Here is an 18,695-nt window from a genome sequence, read left to right as displayed (position 1 = left end):
TGTGTGTGTGTAATGATGGGCTGTCACCTGCCTGAGTGGACGGCTCAAAGCCAGGAAACGTGACACAAGTCTGATGTGGACTTATATAAATACCAAGAGATGTTGCAGATGCTGAGAGATTTCATGAGAGCATTTGTATATCAGTGTTGCTTCAAGGAGTAACGTTCTCACGAAGGTTCCCGATTACAGGAAATAACTATAAACTGCTACTACTTAGACCATGTAAACCTCTGAGATAAAAAAAAACAAAACAGAGATAAGTATGTAAAACTTTTAAAACTTTATTAATCTTCAAACATCTATCTTCCTGAGAAGCGTGGAATGGTATTAAAATAAATTAACACACAATCAATTACAAACAGCTCGACTGTTACACAGTTTTTTTTTAGGTGCACAGTACAAAACAACTTCATTTTCGCTCAAACAAATATAATGGAGGAACACAGTAACAGCGTTGTGGATTTTGTTGCTTTTAGCGACCAATCCCGGACTGGTGCAGCCTCCAAAAATTGTTTTGCGGAGAAACCACTAACCTGTTCCTATAGTTCAACCTAAACTAATTCCACAGAGCTTCTGAAGCGACAGTCTAGTGAGATTTGCCTACTGGCATCTCAACAGTCTGAACTGGTAACCTTTTCTCTCTTCACTTGTGCCACATTACACTGAAATAAAAAAGTAAAAGCAGCATTGACCAGTGCTTGGGTTCCAAATAACTTAATTATTTGGAACATCATTAACATTAAGATCATCTTTGTAAATCCATGGAACAAAGACTCTCTTAGTGCCAACCCAAGAGGCTTTTGGAAAAGCTGGCCAAGGAACGTGCTTTCACCACTTCAGTTCTCCTGGCAGAGGAGACAAGAAGACCGAGACACATCAGAGTTTTAAATCACACCAAAACAATAACAGCAAGTCGAGCCACATGTGCTACTTGTCGAATGTGTGTGAGAATAAAATGCAGTCCAACTCTACAAATGTATGTACACTACCTACAGCTACTCACTTTGTAGGTTTTTTTTCGCTACGTTCCGACGGGCTGTTGTTTAAAAATTTAGCTTGTTATCAAAGAAAGGCACGTTAAGAAGCTCTTTTGGCTGCGTGGAACAGCTTTGACTACTGCAAACACTGTCAGGACTACAACGCTGTACATCTACTGCAAGCCTGTGCCTATACACACACAGCATGTTAAATACCAACTATCACCACATCAGCCACAAACAATATACAGCTACGGAAAATTCACACATATTTACATAATGGAGTCCTGACCCTGGGAATAGACCCTATAGAATTAACGGTGTCCTGGTGCAGAAACAACCTCTATCCCACCTCTCTTCTCTGGATCTGACAGGATAGGATTTAGGTTTAAACAAGCTGACTGACAACCACTTATGCCTATCCAACCCTGTTAAATCTAGTTAATAAGGTGAGAGAGATATTGGGGTTGTTTCTGAGACAAGGCCAGTGAGTTTTTGTTTTTTGTAGGTGGTGTACTGTTAAGGCACAGGGGAAAAGAGAAGTGGGAAGAGATCAAAGGCTGCTCTCATACTGTATATATATATAACCGAATTTCATGGCTCCAGTGCTACTCTCAGTTGACTGCCTAGTACATGTTTAGCCTGTAAACATGTCCTCATGATCTGCGTCTTCTTGATGTACAGTCAAGAGAGCCCCAGGAGTCCTCACTTACATCTTACATAAGACAAGCTCTAACGCCACCACACCCTCTTAGCTTCTAAGACAGCCCACTTATAAGCGGAGAAAAGGGGAGATGTGGTATTTTTGTTACCGGGTCGCTGTGCCAAACAGATCAGGTGCACCTTTCTGTGGGAGGAAGAGGAGATTTGGTTTTGTAGTTCAGTCGGTGTGGGACCTTTCTTAAAATCCTCTGATTGTGGATGTTGTTTCTTGTAGAGAGCGATCTGTGTTTGTCTGTGTGAGAATCTGTGTGTGTTTGTGTGTGTGTGTATGTGTGTGTATGTGTGTGTGTGTGTGTGTGTGTGAGCACTGTGCTATGAGACTGCATGACGGACGCATGCACTAGGCGTTCACTAAGCATTCACCCCCTTGACACTCCACTCTGATTTCACCAATTAGGGATTCCCTATTAGATTCCAGACAACCTTTTTTGAGGCTCTGCTCTGGTCTCACATAACATAACAGTGCTGTGTGTGTGTGTGTGTGTGTTTGTGTGTGTGTTTGTGTGTGCGCACACAGAAGCAAACTCAGCTGTTTTGCTCCCTCACGCTAAATATTCCCACAGCCAAGGCACTGCTGGGGTCAGTGTCGAGGCTGTGTGAAAAAGCCTTGACACTGCAGCTACTGTGTACGCGTGTTAAAACGCTTAGTAGCAGCCTAAGGAAGCCCACAAGGAAAAGCAATGAGAGTATGAAGGGCCAATATCAGAAATAAGGGTACTGTTCCCATGGGGTGTGTGACTGAGTCAGCCTTATCAGAATGCTGTGGTACAGTAGTTACATTAATTTGCGTGTGAAAACAAAAATATAAAAAGAAAAATGACATAGAAAGACGAGGAGGATCAGGCCAGAGCCAGGTTTCACTGGCATTGCTTAATGATGACAGCACCATAGAGGAAAAGGTTTTATGAAGACGGTCTGCTTCCTGGGTCCCTGGGTGGTTGATGGACAGGGCGTGGAATTTGATCTGAAGGCTGTACAGTCTTTCGGGGGCAGGGCACAGGAGGGGCGAGGGGGTGCAGGTCAAGGCTCCAGTTTAGATGACCTCCCTGCTGTTGCGAATGGCACAGCACAGCACCATACTGAAGATCATCCCAATGATCTAGAGAAAGGAAGACAGGGTTTTGATAACTGCATAAAATCATACTCTGTGTCTGCGTTTTTAGCTGTCAATCAGTCTGCCTGGATAGTCTGTGTGTGTGTGTGTGTGTGTGTGTGTGTTTATCTCCTCTCAGATCCAAACTCACCATGACTCCAGCGATGCCGATGCCCACATAGCCAATGATGTAGAGTTTACTGTTGAAGAACTCCTTAATGCCTTCTTCACAGTACTGCAGAACAAGGACAAGAGGAGTCAAGCAGTGTCAAGCCCTAATGAACTGAGGTTTTTTGTCATAATGTAATGCTTGGGATGGTTTGGGGGGATCCCAGCTCTTATGGAAGTCGCCAAAAAGAATCATTCATTAACCCTTTAATTACCACACCAAGAAAAAAGCAATGGAAAATTTATTTATTTTTTGCATTTTTTAGTTCCTTGGGAAAAGAGTAACAACAACATTTTTTTGACCACACAGTTTTTTTATTATGAGCCTCGACCAAACGGCTGAGATGTCAATTAACGGTAAAAGTGCATTTTCAATAATAATAGATTTTCTTCCATTTAACTAAAAAAATGACATTTTTAGTCATACATATCACTTTTTATGAACTGAGCAATGTGTAAAACCCGATACTTAAACAATATTTTGAAATATTTAATCAAAATATATAGTAAAATACCAAAAATGTAATGAAAAAATCTATAAAATGCAATCTTTTTGTAAAAATAAATCAGTCTTGCTTATCTGTGTGGTGATGCAACAGCACAACAGTTTTGGGGCAGTTAACAAGCAGAATTTAATTTTCCTCCTGAGACTGGATCTGGTGACAGAAGTTACCTTGGTTTCTGGTGGGGGATCAGTGCAGGGGCTCGTTTTGGTTCCACAACAGTTCAGCTAAAGGAAGAAAGGGGAACGTTATATCATGACAGCATATAAATTCAAAATTTCATTCAGTCGGGTTATTTTTCTGACACACAAACATAAGATTACACCAAATGTTGTGTTTTTTTCCCACTTACCACTTGCTGGTACGAGGTGATCAGTGTACTGTTATTGTTTTCATCGTAGGTTTTGGAGTAGAAGTTCTGAACATCTTCGATTATCTGTGTGAGAGAGGAGGACAGGCGGATGAGGCGGTGCTGCAGGGCTTCATCACAGTCATTAGAGTATGCAAAAAAACTTAATTTGAACTGTTCAAGCTGTGGAACAGTAAACGTACCTTGTCTTTGTTTAAGAATCCAAACACTCCCGCGGCCACCTCAGCTCCAAAGATGATCAGCAGACAGGCAAAGAACTGAAAATATCCACAGATGAAAATAAAAATGCACTGATCAATAGGTGATAGGTGAAATCACTGCCTACTGCTTCAGAAACTGTAAAGTGATTCACCAACCGCTTGTCATTTTGGTGAGAATCTCACTGACAAAAAACATTTAAATTCAGTGTATGTTCATGTGTTTGCATGTGTTTTTTTGTACTCACCGACCCCAGCAGGCACTGAGATTCTCGAACAGCTCCGCAGCAGCCAAAGAAACCCACCAACATCACCAGACTGCCAGCACCTATCAGGATGTACACACCTGGAGGAACAGAGAAAAGGAAAGTTATTACTTACATGCAGTGATGCAATGATAATTAAAAAGGTGGTCAAACTATGATCTCTAGTCGATCATCATAAGGCAAACAACCACCAGCGTAAACCAACTATATTCAAAAAAGCATTCATTTATTTTTTTAACGCCCCTATCCTCTTGCAACTGACATAAATTTGATACTACTTACTATGATGTATACTATGAATTTACATCATTAATTTATATGTTAACCTGAAAAGGCGGGTCAACTCTATTCAGCACATAAACGGGTGCTCAGCTTCTCTCAGCTGCACCAATTAGTTCATCTGACAATTTCAATTCATGAGAAAGCCAGAAGGGGGCAGCACAGGACAGCCGAGAATGTAAAAGGGTTGAAGTGTAACTTGAGGCCGACAGACACTGTATAGATTGCCCCGCATTCACATTTCAGACTGTACTATTTCTGTAGTGCGGCTTTGAGGCGAACAAATGACAGCGATGCCATCTGTGCTTTGTAAGACCCTCTTTTAGAGTGAACCCACCTGTTGTGTCTTCTAATAATGTCCCCATATGAGATGCCTGGTTACTAGCTTTGTTACCAAAAGGCTGATTTGGGGAAACCCCAGGCGGGGTGTTATGCATCCCCTTGAATTCCCTGACCTGCCACTAACCCTCTCATTAGGAAAAGAACGTCATGGGTGGGTCTGCAGGGAGGAACTCAACAACAGATCGGTTCCTATTGGGCCGGTCTGCTCTCATACAGGTGGGGCCTGTTGCTAGGCGACAGCTCTGCAGAGGACAGGGTGAGAGAGGACACATCAAGCCCCAGGTGATATGGGCTCAGGTGAGAGAGAGAGAGAGAGAGAGAGAAAGAGAAAGAGAGAGAGTGAGAGAGTTCATCATGGGAACCGGATGTGTCAACACAAAGACAACAGGTGACACAGTATTTACTGTTACATGGTTCCCTTTAAAACATGATGACTCCAGAGAATTTAGTTGCTACTTGGAAGTGTAAAATGATCAGTTCGCATACTCTGTAACAGATCGTCTGTTAAGTGTTCCCAACTGGTGGCATGTGATGCTGACGCCTTCGCACTTGTCACAAACTGACAAAAATGCTGTTTCAGTATTTGGTTTCAGGGGAAAAAACTATGACAGCCTCTTTAGACAGGCCTAGGTCTAAACCACCGAGGTAGTAAATTATGAAAGGTTGTCCTAATTCAAGGCTTTTTCTCATTTAGTATAACTCAGGCCTATCAGTTTCAAAGTACAGGGAGAAGAGAAGTTGTGTATGGGCTTAACGCCATGGGAACCAGCCATGGCAACTGCTGAGCGCTCTCAGCTGTGCCTCCTGGGACAGTGCTCTCACTGTCAGAGCCATGTGTAGCTTTACTCTCAGAGGACCTGACAGAGGCCACCCTTCCTCAGCCTAACTGCATGGACATCTGAGTCTTAGCTCACACACACACACACAGGAACAGATGATGACATACCTTTGGGGTATTGTAGGATATTGCAAAAAAATCTGCAACACTGTTTACCATTACACAACTTTACCAGTCAGTGAGCTGACTTCAGACCAGAAATAGTGTTAACCAGGGAAGGAAAAGTCTAATTTTAGCCTATGACTATGATTATGACTATCTGGAGACAGTGACTAAAATAACTGACGTTATCGCCACTATCAGACACACCGCTGTGTGTAGGGAGTGGATGTAGAGCGCTAGTCCTACACTGGACAACTGAGGGACACACACACACACACACACACACGCACACACAGGCCTGACTTAGGCTTGTAGCCACAGCCCAATCTGCACTATCATTTCATTTGAGTTCCCCTCTTCTTTTTCCTTCCACTCTTTGCCATGGTTCCCCATCTGTTTCTATGATTGTCCTCTGCCATATGCCTTTATAATTGTCCCCACTTTCCATCCCCCACCCCACCCCCCCGCCTCCCTCTCTCTTTCCATCTGGGTAGAGTAAGTGATTGAAAGGTGGTTAAGCAGGACTGTGGTTTTCCCTCATGTATTTATGCTCTATGTATTGTACAGCATCATTTCCTGTTATTCACACCCTCCCCCAGAATGAAAGAAGCACATGAACGTCTAATAAGCACAAGAATGGGTGCATATTATGATGAGTGCACACATTTATCTGCCTACTTGCACACACATCCTGTTACAGGCTTACTCCCTCACCCACCAACCCAACACACACATACACAAAAACAGACACACACACAAACACACACACCCTTGAACCCTGAACACGGACACCCTCCCTTTAAATCCAAACTTGAATGTGAATGTCTGTGTGTGTGTGTGTGTGTGTGTACATTTGTATGTGATTTGTATGTGGTGGTGGAGTGTGTGTTTGTGTGTGTGTTTGCATGCTGTTGTCTCCATATGTGTGTGTGTGTGTGTGTGGACAGGCCTGTGGTAGGAATATTCCCTCCGTCATAGAGACATAGAGTTTTATTTACAGGCAATGGGTGTTGCATGGAAATATGTTAATAAACAATTTTACAGCTCTCCTCCGGACTGAGAATGACAGAGAAGAGAGCAACATGTGAGCAAAAAGTGGCGGTGGGTGAATAGACTGGGCTCTTGATATTTAGGATAATTAATCATGATTCAGGAATAGGAGCTTAATTTTCAGAATTTCTACAAAATCACTTTCTGTCCCTGCTCATTGGGTGAGCTATGTACCTCGTCTATGGTGATTGGCTGAGGTGTGTGTGGTACTCACCAATGAAGAAGGTGTCAGGAGCCCCATCACCGTTAAGCAGGGACACAGTCTCTGGGTCAAAGCGCAGCCACAGCCCCACTGCCAGCACCAAGGAGCCCATCAGCTACAGGGAGAGAGGACAGACAGACATGCAATTATTATGTTTATTACACAAAAACAAATTGCAGAGAGAAAAAAAATGCATAAAATGACAGTACACCAACTGATTTCACTGATTAGTCCCCTCCCTCTCGGGTTGAAGATGTGCTAATCAGTGAAATGAGCTGCAGTAGTGTTTATTTGGAATGGAAACATGAAAACACATGGCTCATCATGGAACATGGTTGCACACCATCCTCATTCTGAGAAACGCAGACCATCCTTATTCTGAGAAACGCAGACCATCCTTATTCTGAGAAATACAGTTGATTAAAGTTGACGATCAATTTTCAAATATTTATTTCATAATAAATGACATGTTTCCCATACCATTCCTATCAGGGCTTAGATCTGACAGCATTGTGGCAAGTCAACTTAAGCATTCATCATAAACGCAGCAATCTTTTCATCTAAAACAAGCAGAGTGGAAAAGCATGTTCCCCAGGCCTTCGGGGAGCTTGTTCTTTTGCTCTCTCTAAATGTGATTTTCCACATAAATAAAGCAACTGGTGGCATGGAGTTTCCACTCTGGCCCTCCACCCTTGCACTTGAACAACAGGAGTATAATTTCAATAAGAGTTAGTTAGGCTAAATAAGTATGATATGTTATGAGAAAATTAAATTGCTTTTGTGTCAAAACAATGGGCTTACATCATGGGTGCATCATGTAACTGAACAAAGCCAATATCCCTAATCCAATTTAACATTCAAACTCAGAACACCCTTCAGGAACCTCTGGCTTGCCAGTGGTGAGAAAATCCCCCTTTTGGCTGCGGGCAGCAGAGCGGCACCTTGAGGTTAAACAGGCCCTCCTGTTTGTTTGGAAATGTGGTTACATGTGGCTCATATTTTCCTTCATCTAAAGCACCATCAATATACAACACACATCCTATACAGTCATGAATGCTGCAATGTGAACTTTGACTACAAAAAGAAACTATTACTCTAAGTGCTCAATAGCTGTGTTTTTTCAGCCTTTCGGAGTGAGGCTGAGACCTGAGAAGCTCTTAGGGACACAGACTTGCTGAGTAGGCCTACAGACTGTGGTGGGTGCTCCACTGACGGATCAATGCTGAGAGGTTTTAATGATCACTGAGCTGTTTCCATGCCCCCTGAGGATAATCCACTCGAAAAAGCTTCAGGCTGAGCTTCAAAACAACACAGTGTTTATGTGTGTGTGTGTGTGTGTGTGCAGAAAATAAAAAATGATTCGTCCAAATGGAGAGTATTTGCGACAGCGCTCGTCACATGGTCCCAGCGTGTCCTAGATCTCAGAATTTAGGCGGCCGGGGGTTTGTGAGTCTGTTTGTTTGTGTGTTGTAAAAGAACAAGCTCTGCTGAATGAATCTATTCAGAAAAACAAACCCCGTTGCTAGGTTCAGGCAAAACAAACTGTCCTACCTCTTATCTTTATTTCCTTCTTCCTTCTCGACCTCTTGTTTTCCAGCTCTACTCTGCCTCTTATCTGTTCTCCACTTCCCCTTCCTTCACCTCTTTCTTTCCTTATCTTCTTCATCTCATCCTCATCCTCTCCTCGTCTCCTTTCCTCTCCAGGTCCTAGGCTTATATTTTACAGTGCTTGTCTGAAGAGGAGCCAGTAGCCTAGCTGTAAAACATGGGAATGGGACAGGCGTTGGGAAGGAGGCTTCCTCCCAAACTGAGGATTTAGTGTCATGCATGGTGATGTATGGGACAGCTGAGCACCTGGGGTTGCAGCATTAGCAGATCCAGAGTTATAAAGCATGAAGTGAAGGCTGTGGGTATGCAGACTGACTGGACCTGGCTGGGTTAGGCTGGAGAGCGGTTCTGGATCCAGTTAACGCTGGTATTTGTCGGAACACAGGATAGTGTGATGATGGTGGAGGAGATGTGAGGTGAAGATTGTTGTGTGTAGACAATGTTAGACAAGCTATGGTCATCCCAGGCTAGTTTGTGTGTTTTGAGTATATAGAGGAGCAGGTGGTTGTATTACGGTTGAATAGAGCTTAGGGGTGTTTATGCCTTAGCCAACCCTAATTACTATTGTGGACACTTTTAAAAGCCTTGTATTGGAGGCAACAACAGATGCAAAGTTGACTGCAGCACAGAGAGGTCTCAGGAGATCAAGGTAGCAGCTCTTACTTTAGACAGTTATCCAAGCAGGAATTAACAGGCTACATCCAACAGTGCAGATAGCAGACGACATGCTAAGTACATCCTCAACTCAGTGGCACTACAGAGCCTGGCTGTCCCAAAGGTCCCATTAACCCCCTTACTACTTACATACCCCCCTGCTTTACCCCCCACCACTTCGCCTGCCACCGTTACCCTGGCTGACACCAGACACACCCCTCCCCTCGCCCCAACTCCGCTGCCTCTCTACCTCCCAACTCTACACCCTCCCCTCTCATCTCCACCTCGCCTCCTTCTGGTTCACCCCCCCTCTACCCCAACCTTGTCTCTCTCCCTCCCTCCCTCCCCCAAAGGACAAAGGCCCACTGTCTCCCTGTGACTACGCTTTGGCACACAATAGGAGGGAAACAGAGAGACACAATGAAAGAGAGAATGAAAGAGGGAAGGGAGAGAAGAAAAGAGAGAATAAGAGACCAAAGTCGTTAGGGGACCAAACTTCTTCTTCTTCTTTTTTTTCTTTCCATGGCAGCGGACACAGACACTGGAGTGGCATCTTATTCAGTAACAAAGTAAACACTCTAGCCTGTTTTGTCTTTTAACACGCTGATGGAAATGAGAATAGCAGAGTTGGCCATGAGAGTGTGCAATTGTCCGTATGCCCCCCCTCTCTCCTAACAGCTCTGAGGTTAGTTTATAAGTCTGGTTATTTCTAGACAGGGATGGAAATCTCTGGGTCCAAGCTTTATTGAGGTTCTTTTACGGTGTAAGGCCTACTTTTTAACAGTATAGTTAAATGGTGTTTTTGTGAGGGGAATTTCCATGAGGACAGGAATAATTCCATTGTCCAGGGGGTTGAGCTCACACTGTGGACTTGGATAGACTCAATCTGTGACATTATCTACACTTCAGATATTATTTTCTGGAATAAAACAGGGCCTTACTATAAATTACACTGTATTGAAGTAAAACAGTTGTAGCCTACGTGTTCAAATACAGCGATAATCGTTAGTGATTTAAGCTTGTCAGAAATAGTCTAGTCTAGTTTGTATGTTTTGTACGCTTGGCAGGGCAGAAGCAGGGGCACATTAAAAATTAACGACAGAGTGAAAAGGTAAATAGCAGTGAGATAATTATGGGTGGAGTAAATCCCATTGTATTCTACTACAGGGCTAGGGTGGGGGTAGTGGCACAGAACAAGCTCTTCAGCACAGAGAAATAGGGGTATTCTTAAGGCTGAATACTGGCACCATATTGAATTTTGGTTTGAATTTTAAAAAGCTTCAAAATGTTGGATACTTAGAATGAGTTCACATTTGAATAATTCTAATCATTCTAATTTCTGTGCAAATTTATTGAGAAGATATGACACTGTATATCCATTTTGGAAGAGAAAAAAAAACATTATCTTAAGTTCAGTTTCTTTAAAAGATAGAGGAATCAGTCTATAAAACCATTAATAGCTAAACTTGGCAGTGTGCTAAACTTGAGCTAAACACCCTGCTCATTAGGTTATACAATACAATCTTCTGTACTTTACCTACCAGCCCTTATCTTTTCCTCCATCCTGCTCTACTTCCTATTCTCTTTCCTTTTCAGTTAGGCTTACCTAATAATTCAAGTGCAATAAAAAGTGTATAGCCTGTTAAATGGCTTCATATTACTATGAGGCAATGCTTGCCCCCACACTGTTCACTTCACACAGGCTCCATTTTTGACTAAATAGGGCAATCATTGAACTATAGCACACACCACACAGGCCAGACTAGCATGGTATTGATGTTCTGTTGTAAGCTGTTGTACTCGCAGCTATGAGTGTAATGTACACAAGAGCTTGGCCTGGGTTATATTAATGACAGTTTAGTAATGGAGCCCCGCAGGAATCTCACTACATCACGATGGGGTGACAGGGAGTCGGAAGGATTTATAAACACAGACCCACTTTGCGTTGATGGATAACATGTTTGTGCGTGTGTGTGTGTGTGTGTGTGTGTGTGTGAAATGAGTGTGTGTATCAAGCGTACATCATTCTTCATCATTCAAATGGCAAAAACGACTTTATTCTGGAATTCATAATTAGTCCAGAGAGCGTTGTGGCTCTTCCTCAGTGTGTGTATGTGTGTGTGTGTGTCAATATGTGTGAGAGCTCTCATCTGTTGACAGCATCCAAAGTGTTACGGCCTGTACGACGGAAGCGGCACCGGCCCGTCAACTCAGAGCTCACGGGGGGGATTTGACGGGAGCCATATCCGCCCCTCCTCCACCCGCTTTCATCACACACTCTTCTCATCATCCCTCCCGCGCTCCACCAGCAGTACAGGGGGCTGCAGCCCATGGGGGGATTGGGATGCAGTGATTATGAGCGGGGGGTTGGAGATGGAGGGCGGGGGATCACTGTTCAGTTGTAGTTGAAAGAGTACAGGCTCAGATGACAGGGAAAGTGCAGCACACACGCGCACACACACACACACACACACACACACACACTTACAGGAACAGGGTTTCTGTCTATCCTTAAAGGGCTTTGTTGCTACACGGAGCATCAAAAAGGTGGGAGAGCTGCTGTTCGGGAGTTTGTCTAGTGAGGGAATGCTGGTCCTGGACGAGACGTGACATACACATTCAGTAACCCAATGTCCTACTGTTCTTACTGATCTACTTCCCTGTCTTTATCTAGGTCGAATTCATGCCAACTGTCTCTCTTTTGCCACGTGCACACGCAAACACGCACACGGATATCCCTCTCAATCTGCCGCTGACCCTCTTCTCCCCCTATCACATTAGTTGCCTTGAACTCCTGACTCTTCTTCTATGAAAGCAATCCCTTTTCTCCATCGGGGAAATCGCCTATCCGCTTTCTCCACGTCTCTTCCCCTCTCATCTTCACCTCTCCGTCTCTGTGTTAGACACTCTAGGTGTGTCAAGGAGATCCCAGCCACACCCACACACACCCTGGATGTTGTGCTCATGCTACAATGGGAATGGCATAACACAATGCTGAGGCTAGCTGCTGCATTTGGGGCTCCGGCAGGCTCTGCTCAGCCAGGCAGGAGTAGCAGACTGAAGTTATGCCATTGTCCTGCTGTCACAATGGATCCATTCACACTGCGCTCAGCGCCTGATCCACTCCGCAGATGCTGTGTTGGAAAATCTCACACACACACACACACACCGACACACACACACACAAAGGAACTTCCCTTCAGAGGAGCAAGCACGGCGGCACACAGACAGCACAGACATAAGCATGAGCGTGCACACACACACACACACACACACACAAAGTCACAAATACACACATGGAGCAGGTTATCCCTGTGAGATTCAAATGACTGTGTGTGTGTGTTCATTTAAAGTAAATGAATGGACTTGAAGAGTGCAAGCCACATGTGCAATGCATGTGTGCAGGACACACACACACACACACACACACACACACCTTTCACATCCACCTGACAGTTTGACCTGAGTAAAGTGACTCTCTTGGGTCTCATTCTGAGACTGAGTGCTGCAAAGAAACATGTTTCCACAATTCAGTCAATTCAGTGTAGATGGTAGAGCTAAAAATCTGCATAGCCTCTCCTGTTTGTTGGAGCAGCTAATAGCGCAGCACTAGTGCCCAAGTGTTCCCTTGTAAAATTTTATAATAGGAAGCAGTTGGGAGGCTCAGGATGGCTGTAAGTTTAGCTTATCAATCACCTCTCTGCAATGTCTGTTAATGAAGCCATGAGGCGCAGAAAGCCAACTGCTGAGTTGGTTTTCCATGCTCTCTCTCTCTCTCTCTCTCTCTCTCTCTCTCTCTCTCTCTCTCTCTCTCTCTCTCTCTCTCTCTCTCTCTCTCTCTCTCTCTCTCTCTCTCTCTCTCTCTCTCTCTCTCTCCTCTCTCTCTCTCTCTCTCTCGCTCTCTCTCTCTCTCTCTCTCATATCCTTTCAAAAACACGCTTCCCCGGGAAAAAAGGGGCGGATTTTTCCTCTGTGGAAAATCTGATTTGAGCCCGGCGAGCCGAAACTAAACCTCTGGCTGTCACCCTTTCCGCGCCACGCAGAGTAAACCCACGCCGGACGGCCACTAAATAAAGCCCCGAAGAGCCCGCGCGAGAGAACGAATGTGCAAACTGTAAACAATCTCAGCATTATTACTAAAATAACACGTGGGTGTGAAAGTCAACTGTGCGTGTGAGGAGCGACAGCCTGCCCGGACCGCACTGCACTTGCTGCAATTCATTTACACACAACGTGCATCACCACCATCATCACCCCCACAACCGCCGCATGCACTTACCCAGAATATGAAGTTGAACACGAACAAAAGGTATTTCACGCATTTCATTCCTCCTTCCACTTTCCCCATTTCGACTGGATATCTCGGTATTTGCTTTCCCCCGACAAAATCACGCAAACTAGTAGTAATAGTGGTTGTGTTGCCTCCGGGCGATGTGACAATAACGGTCCACCCTGGTCACAACAATTGTGCATCAAGCGCTGTCAATTTCTACAGTAGTCTCACACACACACATACACACACAAAACACCGCAGGATCCGCTTAGACTCTTTCCAGACCGCCCATTTTAATAATACAGGGGGGCCTGAAGGGGGGACTGAGACTACACGATTGGGACTTGACACAAGCATGCAGAGGAGTTGGCTCCCCAAGCAAAAATCACCACTATGATTCCCCTGTAATATTCCTATTATATATAGTAACTTATAATGTGTTTGTGGTAGCCTACTGGTGGGACCGTATCGCACTTAATATTAGGGTAGCCTATATATATTTTTGTATCCTATGGTATCCCTATAATATCCTTAGAATATTCTTATAGCGACTAGTGTGTCTATAGCACTCAATAGTGAGTTTATATAGACCTTATCGTATTTTATGGTAGCCTACTTTTGATATCCTATGCGATCACTATTATATTCCTATAAAATTTAATATTTCTATCGGCACTTCAGTGTCTGTGGGGCTCAGTGGTGAGTGGTGAGGGACCTTATTGAGCTTTATGGTGTTTTCTTATCTCCTCCTTTTTTTTTTTTTTTTTTTTTTAACTTTTTTTTTTTTTAAACTTTTTTTTTAACTTTTTGATTAGCAAAGTGCATGTTGTGAAGAGTTACTCAACATCCTTTCACAAGAAACGTTCATTTTGGACGTGTTGCTTTATCAGAGAAGTCCTATTGCTTAAGTGTCTCCAGTATCACATCAACTCACCTTTCCTGGACCTCAAACCATACAGCCTATTAGTCCAGCAAATATTATTATTACGAACTCCCCCCCCCCCATAACAGAACAGTTACAAGTCACAGTCAATGTAATCAGTCAGACGGTTGCTGATTTTAGAGCACTCTCCCAATACATTTGAGTTGTAGGCTAATTATTATTATTGTTATCATTATTATTATTATTATTATTATTATTATTATTATTATTATCATTTATTTATATATATATATTTTTTTTTTATCAAGGAGGAATATCGACTTTTATCGACATTCTGATCAGGGCTTTAACATGTATTCACTGTTTCTTAAACGGTGGATTGGGACCTAAAATGCTTTCTGCTGGATCATTAACTAGTTTGGAACACAAAATTTGAGTTCTGGGCGGAATAAGTTTAAGAACTCCAAGTTTCACCACATATAGGGCTGCCCTCCTTATTCGCTCAGTTTTGTATCACAATAGAAGTCACAAATATGTATTAGTCTGAGAAAAACTCATAAGAAACATTACAGATTTGTGTATTAAATGGACTAGTTGATTTCTTGATAAAACCCTTAGTCTTGCAGCACGTAATGGCCAAAGCATCATCCAAGCACAAACAAGATACAAACTAAATCTACTATTAATGATGGAAAGAGTTGCTCCTCTGCTGGCTCCCCCTCCCCCCCTTCGGCATCTTAAAACATTCTCAAACCTCTGCTTGACATCACCGATTGGGGGAATGTAACTCAGCAGCAGCACCACGTTCAACATAAATATTTTCTCCAGAACCATGGAGAGGAGAGGGGACATCCAAATAGCAGTTCATTTTATCATGGGGAAATTAGGCACTGGTTAGAAATGTCCTTATAGAGGAACAGAACGGTCTGCCAAGCCACCAGCGAGAGGGGAGGGGGGGAGTCCAGATTCAGTCAGAAAGGAATGAAATGATGGTGGGATTGAGAGAGAGAGAGAGAGAGAGAGAGAGAGAGAGAGAGAGACTAGAAGGAAAACAAATGCTTAGATGTTAACAAATCAGAAATATCTCTCTTCAATCATTCACCCCTGTGTCTCACGGTTTAACCCTCTGATAGGCGCAGAAGAGCAGAGTTTGTGTGGTGCATTTTGTCCTCTGAGACTCATTAGGATGGAGAGAACATAAAAAAAAGGTTTAGTTTGGACTCTAACCAGGGAGGGACAGAGAGAGCAGTGCCAAAAGAGAAGAGGGTGACAAGCTCAGTTGTGTCCCTGCTAGTTTGTTCCCAGGCATTTGTGTTGTTGGATGAATCTAAAGTAGAGTGACGGCTCGTGTGATATATGATTCCAAAAATGTGAATATGAAAAATGTGTAGGTCATAACTCCCTTCAAATAACAGCAAATAGTTGACTAGTCAAGATCATTTCACAGCGCAATGTGATACTAAACAGACATACAAAGGCTCTAGTTTAGATAGATGGATGTTATTGGACTCTTACTGTAGACCAGATCTTTTTGGCAAACTATGGTAAGTCTCTAATGCTGAATATGAGCATATTTGAGTTGTCTTGTTGTGAGTCGGCTAAATGTAAACAGAGCCTGTTGGAAGTTTGTGGTTCTTGTAAGCATCTTCACAATTTGAGTGAAGTCGGTGTTTTTCTCCCCCTCTGTTGAATGGGTGGGACCATTAATGGCTGTTGTTATTTGTCTGTCAGTTACACCCATGTTTGGGTCAGGGCCTTGGCCTTTTTGTTGGGTCTGAGGTCATTATTGAAGACAGATTGTTAAACATTGTTTGCTGTGAGGGTCAGTGTTAGTCTTGCTTTCTCAGGACCAGGACACGCATGAAGCTATACCTCATAATCCGAAGCCTGGCACAATTCTTTACTTAATTAAAAAAAAAATCTTGATTACATGTTTAATTTAGCTATAACAACAACATTTTTAGATTCTTCATAAGGACAACAAACTGGCAGTAGTTTCCAAAAGTGAATGAAACTTCTAACTGTGGCAGCATAGCACCATCTACTGGTCATACTGTAACTATTGACTGAATTGGCCCCTTTTTTTTTTTTTTTTTTTTAAATCTAGGGCAAGTTGACCGAGCAGGATCGCTCTTTTCCAGCAACACCATACTTCACATTCACAGTTACACACATTCACACCAGGTAGCTGCTCAGCAAAACCACAGTGTTTAACTGTTGGTCACAAAGCAGTTAGTGCCTTGCTCAAGGGCACGTTGACAGTGGGGGTTGAGGGAAGGGAGAGTGTTATCATTCACTTTCCCCACCCATGTTTTCCGAGTTGATCCGGGGATTCAAACTAACAACCCTCTGGTCACAAATCCTAAATAAAAGTTAAAAAAGAGAGGAAAAAGGGATGAAATTACTGCACAAAACATAATGCCTTTGTTTGAAATTTATATCCTAACCACCATCAATTTTCCATTCTCAGAGGTTTGTGGGAGGATTGATGTATGTGTGCAAATAGAATTCTTTATTTTCTCTCTTTAATTCCAGGTTACCACCTAATTTACAACTATTGCAGCAAGGACAGTTAATAAACCACATCGCCTGTTTATACTTCCTGCCAAAGCAAGAGGTTATCTGAGGTCGGCCTCCATCTAGCCCTCTGCAAAACCCTTTGATTAGAGATCCCTGACGGTGAGGTTTCCTGGCAACAGATCCAGAGTAAAATAGCATCGTGTATGATCTGTGGAGCAGCGCTAGGGAGGGCGAGAGCGCTGCCAGGCACCTGGCAGGGGTGTTGATGTGAGGAGAGGTGCAGGATTTAACTCTCAGTGAGAAGTAGATGAGAGACGAGAGAGAGAGAGAGAGAGAGAGAGGGAGAGGGCACTCCAGTGTTGGAGGACTCAGTTGGCACCAGGTATCATTTTCTACTTGACCACAAGAGGGTGGCATTGTCTTGTTGAATCCTGTGAAAGAGGCCCAATGTGAGATGAGAGAGTTGGTGCCACAGCCAGGCGTGAAGTCTACAGCCGTGGCCTCTCAGTGTGGGTGACCAGCAGGCCATAGTGGAGTGCTCTCCCTCTCATCTCCTGTGGGTGTCTGTGACTGGCACCCATTCCCTGACTAACACAGTGATGATCAGACAGTATAAACATTCAGTGATGGATGGATGGCTGGCACTGGGGAGAGTGCAATCACCATGGAGCCACAGTTAGAAAGCACTTAGCGTGTCAAGACGAATTGCTCTTTTTGTTACTGCCCAACCAATATGTTAGATTTGGATTGTGCTGAATGAAATCTGAGAGACAATAGTGGCAGTAAGGATGTTTTAAGGCATACCTTTCCAAAACAAAGAGCACTTTTATGGTCTTTTCTGTTGGTTGGTCTGAGAGTTTGTTTGCCTAAAAAGCACACTGAAGAAGGGCGTCTTGCCCGAAACATCTGTGTGGCAATAAATATAAATTAATTAATTGGAGTGCTGTCCTGGAGTATTTCGTTTCATATTATTTGAGGATTCAGCACCCACATAAATAACTGAGGGTTGAACGCGTTTTTTGGTATATTGTTTTGGTCTGAGCTCCCCCTTTTTTTTGACCTTCCACCCTGAGATATGCATGACTCCCCTCAATCCAGGCATTCCCCACAGCTCCGTTTACACCAGTTTTCCAAGGTGACAGGAATTCCGGCGCACTGGGAACATTACAGCCAATCCATCTTCCTCTGTGTGTGTAATTTACAGAGCTGGACCCGGACCCGCAGGCCTGAATGGTGTGAACGGCATTCCATCACCCCAGAAGGAGTCTGGACCGGTTATGGACGTCCAAGTATGCAAGTGACGGTCGGCCTGTCTGGTACGTTCATCTGGATTCAACCCTGCTCTGCGATTGGCTGCTGTCTGCCGTCCTGGAATGCTGTGGTACCAATTGAGATGTGAATCGTCTGAGTTTTAAAATGGCTATTGGCAACTATATATTTGAACTGTGCTAATTCAACACACTGCGATAGAATATACCTCTGCACCTCCAAATGCTGACTAACTGTTGTGTTACGTTGTCAAAGTCTGGCTCATGCAACACAGGGAGAACAGAGGAATTCAAGCAATCCACCACCATGCTTTTCATTGTAGGGATCGTGGTATTAGTAAGAGTTATTCTCAAGAGTTATTCTCAGTTGCATTTAGAG

The 18,695-nt window shown here is 43.6% G+C and overlaps 1 protein-coding gene across 1 annotated transcript; it reads right to left on the bottom strand.

Moving 5' to 3' along the window:
- Window positions 1-295: 295 nt before the first annotated feature.
- Window positions 296-13,834, bottom strand: LOC139911424 (CD9 antigen-like). Its single transcript, XM_071898955.2, has 8 exons — window positions 13,652-13,834; window positions 7,123-7,225; window positions 4,280-4,377; window positions 4,017-4,091; window positions 3,817-3,900; window positions 3,635-3,691; window positions 2,945-3,028; window positions 296-2,799 (listed from the first exon to the last, which is right to left on the bottom strand). Exons 1-8 carry the CDS (start codon window positions 13,718-13,720, stop codon window positions 2,734-2,736), a joined length of 636 nt encoding a protein of 211 aa, XP_071755056.1. The 5' UTR covers window positions 13,721-13,834; the 3' UTR covers window positions 296-2,733.
- Window positions 13,835-18,695: the final 4,861 nt, after the last annotated feature.

Source organism: Centroberyx gerrardi, chromosome 14 (assembly GCF_048128805.1).
Source record: "Centroberyx gerrardi isolate f3 chromosome 14, fCenGer3.hap1.cur.20231027, whole genome shotgun sequence".
NCBI lineage: Eukaryota > Metazoa > Chordata > Actinopteri > Beryciformes > Berycidae > Centroberyx > Centroberyx gerrardi.
This window is presented reverse-complemented; position numbering and strand designations above follow the sequence as displayed.

Excerpts from the sequence above, each read along its gene's own strand:
- LOC139911424 (XM_071898955.2), bottom strand. The coding sequence starts at position 13,720 with ATGGGGAAAGTGGAAGGAGGAATGAAATGCGTGAAATACCTTTTGTTC. Across the intron at positions 4,092-4,279 it reads CTCAGTGCCTGCTGGGGTCG|TTCTTTGCCTGTCTGCTGAT; the intron begins GTGAGTACAAAA and ends GGATATTTTCAG. Across the intron at positions 3,692-3,816 it reads TCACCTCGTACCAGCAAGTG|CTGAACTGTTGTGGAACCAA; the intron begins GTAAGTGGGAAA and ends TTCTTCCTTTAG.